The 5,990-nt window shown below is 44.1% G+C and overlaps 1 protein-coding gene across 1 annotated transcript in view; it reads left to right on the top strand.

The window, feature by feature from the left end:
- erap2 (endoplasmic reticulum aminopeptidase 2) overlaps nucleotides 1–330 on the top strand; it is a gene marked incomplete at both ends in the record, with an annotated part of 8,248 nt that extends 7,918 nt beyond the window's left edge. Inside the window, 2 exons of the mRNA XM_084457489.1 lie at nucleotides 1–60; nucleotides 175–330. The exon at nucleotides 1–60 is cut by the window's left edge and continues 22 nt beyond it. Of these exons, the coding sequence (XP_084313615.1) occupies nucleotides 1–60; nucleotides 175–330 (216 nt within the window). The remainder of the gene's footprint in view (nucleotides 61–174) is intronic.
- Between the last annotated feature and the right edge of the window lie 5,660 nt (nucleotides 331–5,990).

Here is a 5,990-nt window from a genome sequence, read left to right as displayed (position 1 = left end):
ATCAGGAACCTCCTGATCGGCACCACAATGCACTTCTCCTCCCCAGAGCAGCTCACAGAGGTCAGACTCCGTCTCTCACACACACTCCTCCCAGAGCAGCTCACACAGGTCAGATTCCATCTCACTTCCTTCTGTGTGTGTGTGTGTGTATGTGTGTGTGTGTGTGATCTCCAGGTGCAGTCATTCTTTGAGTCAATCAGAGAGCAGGTATCTCAGCTGAGGGCCACACAGGTTGCCCTGGACAACGTTGAGAAGAATGTTCTCTGGGTGCAAAGGAACCTGGGAACTCTGAGGAACTGGCTGAACGAACGAATGAATGGAGAGAGCTAGAGAGAGAGAGAGGAGAGAGAGCTAGAGAGAGAGAGAGAGCTAGACAGAGAGAAGAGAAGATGCTGTAGAGAGAGTGGAATGAGAGATGAGTGAGAGAGGGAGGAAAAGAGAAAAAAGAGAGAAATGTGCACTTTGGCAACATTGTTAGAATTTAACATTCATGTTAATAAAGTACAATCAACTGAAAATTGAGTGAGAGAGAGAGCTGATGTATTGCCTGTAGGTCTATGTGTGTGTAGCTGATGTGCATAGGGAGGTGTGTGTAGCTGATGTGCATAGGGAGGTGTGTGTAGCTGATGTGCATAGGGAGGTGTGTGTAGCTGATGTGCATAAGGAGGTGTGTGTAGGTGTGATGTTTGTGTAACTGTATGAGTATGTTGCTGTAGCTTGTTTTATGTGTACTGTTTTTTTGTAATTAAATGTTTGTTTTTTGAATTTTCAAGTTAACAGAAGTTAACCCCTCACCTCTCTCCCCACCCTTAACCCATCCAATGCCCCTTCCCTCATGGAACGCATACAGAGCGTGGTCAGATCAGGAAAAAACATTCCTTAAAATTAAAATAGAGAATGATAAGGGTTAAATAATTAATACATAAAAATAGAATAATTCCTTTACAAAAAAGGGGTTGTAAAACAAGCTTGACAAAACGAAATTCACCAAGCACACATTAAACTCATAATGACAGTACGTTTTAACCCCCTCTGCAGCATTCCTCGACATTTCAAATTGTTTGGGATCTAAACATTTATGAATAGCTGGATAATGTGTCTTGGCTGCTTCAGGGCTCCTGTTAGAGAGCTTGGAGTCATCAAGTCGAAATCAACATCTTTACTGGTTGCTTGATGGTGGTTGCATTACAGGCAATCGTGAGCTATACATACAGTATGGTTGTTTATTATCTCTGACTTTGTACAGGCAACCGCTGTACTCCGCAAGAGGAGCAGAGCAGGGTCTGGGGGGAACTGTTTCTCTACCAAGTTAGACACCTTGTCCACAACATTGACCCAGAACCTCTGCACATCTGGACACGCCCATAAGATATGCATTAGAGTGCCCACAACTCTGACCACAGAATGTATCGTATGGGTGAGGGGTGTGCTGTTTGTTTTCAATGATACAGTAGCTTTTTGCACCTGCAGAAGAATGGAACGTTCTGTAATTTTTACAATCGAATTCAGGGACTTCACAGTGTATAATGTTAAATTAAACAAATGTTTGACTACAGTCTGGTGTGCATGATGTCTGCCAAGCACCACCCACAGAATCAGACCACACTGCCACCTGTAGGCCACTAGGGGAATGTGAGAGGAGGAGCAATCAAACTGATGTACTTGGCTGTTCTACTCATGCCAGTTATCTTTGGCGTTGCCTGGTATTAGACTCAGTTCAGAGGGGATGTGAACTAGAACAATGCAGATAGAAAAGCTCTTAAAGAATTTGAAGTTTTTCTCAGCATGGTGGTAGGGTGGGTGTCACGTTTTTCAGAGAATCACTTCCTGTTCTGTTAGTTATCACATCCTCTAAACAGCCTTGTGTTTTGAGAGGCTTTATATAAACCGGGGCTTAGTCTGTTGAAACATAGGTGAAAAAGGGCCCTGTGAATATGCAAAATGATACAAAAGTACAAAAGGAATAAAATCAAGAATCAAAAGTCATAAATAACATAGCATAAGCTACATAGTGCACAGAAGATAACAATCGCAATACACAAATGAAACTAGAAATGGTGCTCAGAGAACTAGAACTATGAACTAGAACTATGAATATCTATAAATCCTTGCCAATAAAGTAATAGAAAGGTGGGGGTTCCAAGTCCAAGAATGGAAGTGGAGGGGACGTGACTAGCAACCACTGCTGCTTCGAACAATGAACTGGCTACCACAGACTGGTAGAACATCTGCAGCAGAGCACATCAAAGCACGTGAGCCTCCTAAGGAACAGTCTAATTTGATTTAAAAATATATATAAGGGGGGTAGAGGGTCTTTATTTGCCACATGGCAAGTGACACACACAAACACACACGAGTGGGCGGCGACAGCACACACAACACACACATATCTTCAGCGTTCGTCGATGGAATTTGTCCTCTGCATGTGACCCATCCAAGCTGTCCTCCTCCAGGGGCAGCCAGGAGCAGTGGGCAGCCTCATTAGCGGCGCCCGGGGATCAAGTCCCAAGTGCTCAGTCCAAGTCCTGGTCAGAGCATCTGTTCTTCTGCATGTTTTTATATTGGGGTTCTTTGGAGGAAATCCTTGTGAACAAAGAGAGAACATACAAACTCCACAGAAAGATATCCCACTTGAGTACCTGACAACCCTGGGGAGAATATCCCCAGTGCTGACATCGTTGAAGGCGGGAATCGAACCCAGAACCTTCTTGCTGTGAGGCGACCGTGCCACACAAGTCTGCTCTGTCCTTATATAGAGGGCCTCTGAGTTGTCTGTCCAATCCAGTTTGTTGTTCAAGTGCACTCCCAAGAACTTGTATGAGTACACCATCTCAATTTCCTTCCCCTGAATGGTAATAGGGGTTGGGAGCCTCCTGCCTGCCGGAAGTCCACTACCAGCTTCTCTGCAAGATGGCACGCCAAGATGGTGCTGAATGCACTGGAAAAGTTACAAAAAAATGACTGAAACATGACTCTCACTGTGCTTCCCGGCCTCTCCAGGTGTGAGTAAGCTCTGGGGAGCGGGTAGATCATAACATCATCCACACTGATCAGCCTCAGGGAGAGGTTGAAACACTCTGGTACTGAACACTCCAGCAAAGCTAATTTGGCGCATTCCTTCAGCAGCCTGGGTTGACGTTATCTAGGTCAGCTGCTTTGTTGATACGGAGCCTGGAAAGCTCCCCACTCACCTGGCTTGTTGTGATTGGTGGAGGTGGGGTGGGGTGGGGGGGGGGGCCGTTAGCCTCCACCTCTGCGAGCTCAGAGGATAGCCTGGGTCAAACCTGTTGACAAAACCGGTTTTGCCATGTTCCTGCCCCCCCCCCCCCCCCCCCCCCATGGCTGGACACCTGTTTGTCTTTGTCCAGTGATCTTTTTCATTCCATCACACATGTCCTTGGCACTGTCCTGCTCCAACTTGCCCTCTAGCCTCTCCCCTCAGCTCCTTCTGGACCGGTGTATAAAGGCCTGGCTACGATGACTACCACTACTATAGGTCACATTGCCACTGTGTCGGTTATAACACCTGAACAGTGGCTGTGTGTCCTCAGAGATAGACAAGCAGTGTGACAGTTGACCCCTGCTCCACATGCCAGTCTAATGCTGAGTTGATGGATTCCTGTCTTAACAGACTCAAATAAAGCTCAGTGTGTGTGTGTGTGTGTGTGTGTGTGTGTGTGTGTGTGTGTGTGTGTGTGTGTGAGAGAGAGTATAAAACCATGATCTGCTGATCTGCACATGCCCTCTCAGCATAAGACAATGTGGGATGAGGAGGATGAGACCCTACAACTGATCCCCACAAGTCAGAAGTGGAGGTTATCGGATATTCAGCAAAGTGAGTGAGTGATGAGTGTGTGTGTGTGTGCGTGTGCGTGCGTGCGGCTGGTTTTAGATTTAGTTTATTAGGTGGGCTAGCTTGCAGAAGCTAGCCCAACTTGTGATATTCCCACTATTTCTTTCTTTCTTTCTTTCTTTCTTTCTTTCTTTATTATTATTATTCTCCCCGCTTTTTTGAACCTCTACTAGTTCTTCATACTTTGTGCTAGAAACCTCATTCAAACTTTAAAATGTTCATGACGTTCAGCTCTTGAACGGATCCATTCAGATTTTTGATATTTGTTATAGTTTTTTAGAAATTTAACTTTTAAAACTATTTTTTGTCCTATTGAAACTGCTTGAAATGCTTTTGGAATGTTCAGAAATTTTATGTTTTTAGAGTGGTGGCAGCAGTTGCTTTGAAAATATTCACACATTTTGTAAACTGCTGGCACTCCTACAGTTTTGAAAGCTCACACACATATTATACATCAAAACATTCACACAACTGTGCTGATTCGTACAATGTAAGTATCTAAGCAGTGTGACTCATAGTTTTCGCTGTATGACGATTTGTTCGGCAACTGCGCTCCTCATTGAAACGTATGGCAACACACTCTAGCTTTTGAGCTGCTAATTTTGCATTTTTACTCTTTTTCTAACTTGTCGCTATGCCTACAGTTTTAACAGCTCATACACATATTATATATCGAAACGTTCCCATAACTGTGCTGATTCGTACAATGTAAGTCTCTAAGCCGTGTGACTTATAGTTTTCGCTGTATGACGATTTGTTCGGCAACTGCGCTCTCCATTGAAACGTATGGGCCCACACACTACCTTTTGAGCTGCTAATTTTGCATTTTTACCCTTTTTCTAACTCGTCGCCATGCCTACAGTTTTTAAGCTACACGGACATATCATATCCTAAAATGTTCAGCATTTTCTCAGGATTCCTACGGTGTCAATATCTAGGCTGTGACATTTATACTTTTTGAGAGAGAGCTGTCTGAATCGGACATGCCTTTCCATTGAAGTGAATGAGAGGATGCTCACAGTGTCAGTTGGGATTTGAATTTGGGGACACGTGCAGGCTCTCTGTACAGGCACCCTTTTATGACTATTGTGGTAGCATTCATATTCATTCATTCACTTCCTTCCTTCCATCCTTCTTTCCTTCTTTCCTTCCTTCCTTCCTTCCTTCCTTCCTTCCTTCCTTCCATCCATCCTTCCTTTCTTCCCTTCCTTCCTTCCTTCCTTCCTTCCTTCCTTCCTTCCTTCCTTCCTTCCTTCCTTCCTTCCATCCTTCCTTCCTTCCTTTCCTTTCCTTCCATCCATCCTTCCATCCTTCCTTCCATCCATCTTTCCTTCCTTCTTTCCTTCCTTCCATCCTTCCTTCCATCCATCCTTCCTTCCTTCCTTCCTTCCTTCCTTCCTTTCCTTCCTTCCTTCCTTCCTTCCATCCTTCCTTCCTTCCTTCCTTTCCTTCCTTCCTTCCATCCTTCCTTCCATCCTTCCTTCCATCCTTCCTTCCTTCCTTCCTTCCTTCTTTTTCTTTCTTTCTTTCATCCATCCATCCATCCATCCTTCTTTCTATCTATCTTTCTTTCTTTCTTTCTTTCTTTCTTTCTTTCATCCATCCATCCTTTTTTCTTTCTTTCTTTCTTTCTTTCTTTCTTTCTTTCTTTCATCCATCCATCCATCCATCCATCCATCCATCCTTCTTTCTTTCTTTCTTTCTTTCTTTCTTTCTTTCTTTCTTTCTTTCTTTCTTTCTTTCTTTCTTTCTTTCTTTCTTTCATCCATCCATCCATCCTTCTTTCTTTCTTTCTTTCTTTCTTTCATCCATCCATCCATCCATCTTTCTTACTTTGTATCTTTCTTTCATCCATCCATCCTTCCTTCCCTCCTTCCTTCCTTGCATCCTTCCTTCCATCCTTGCTTCCTTCCATCCTTCCTTCCATCCTTCCTTCCATCCTTCCATCCATCCATCCTTCCTTCCATCCTTCCTTCCATCCTTCCTTCCTTCCTTTCTTTCTTTCTTTCTTTCTTTCTTTCTTTCTTTCTTTCTTTCTTTCTTTCTTTCTCTTCGTGGTGGCGTGGTGGTCTCGCCACCACGCCACAGTCCCCACAACTCAGCCCCTGATTGAGCTAGAGACACACAGTCTTCACCA

The sequence above is a fragment of the Borostomias antarcticus genome (assembly GCF_949987555.1).
Source record: "Borostomias antarcticus genome assembly, chromosome: 23".
Lineage (NCBI taxonomy): Eukaryota > Metazoa > Chordata > Actinopteri > Stomiiformes > Stomiidae > Borostomias > Borostomias antarcticus.
This window is presented reverse-complemented; position numbering and strand designations above follow the sequence as displayed.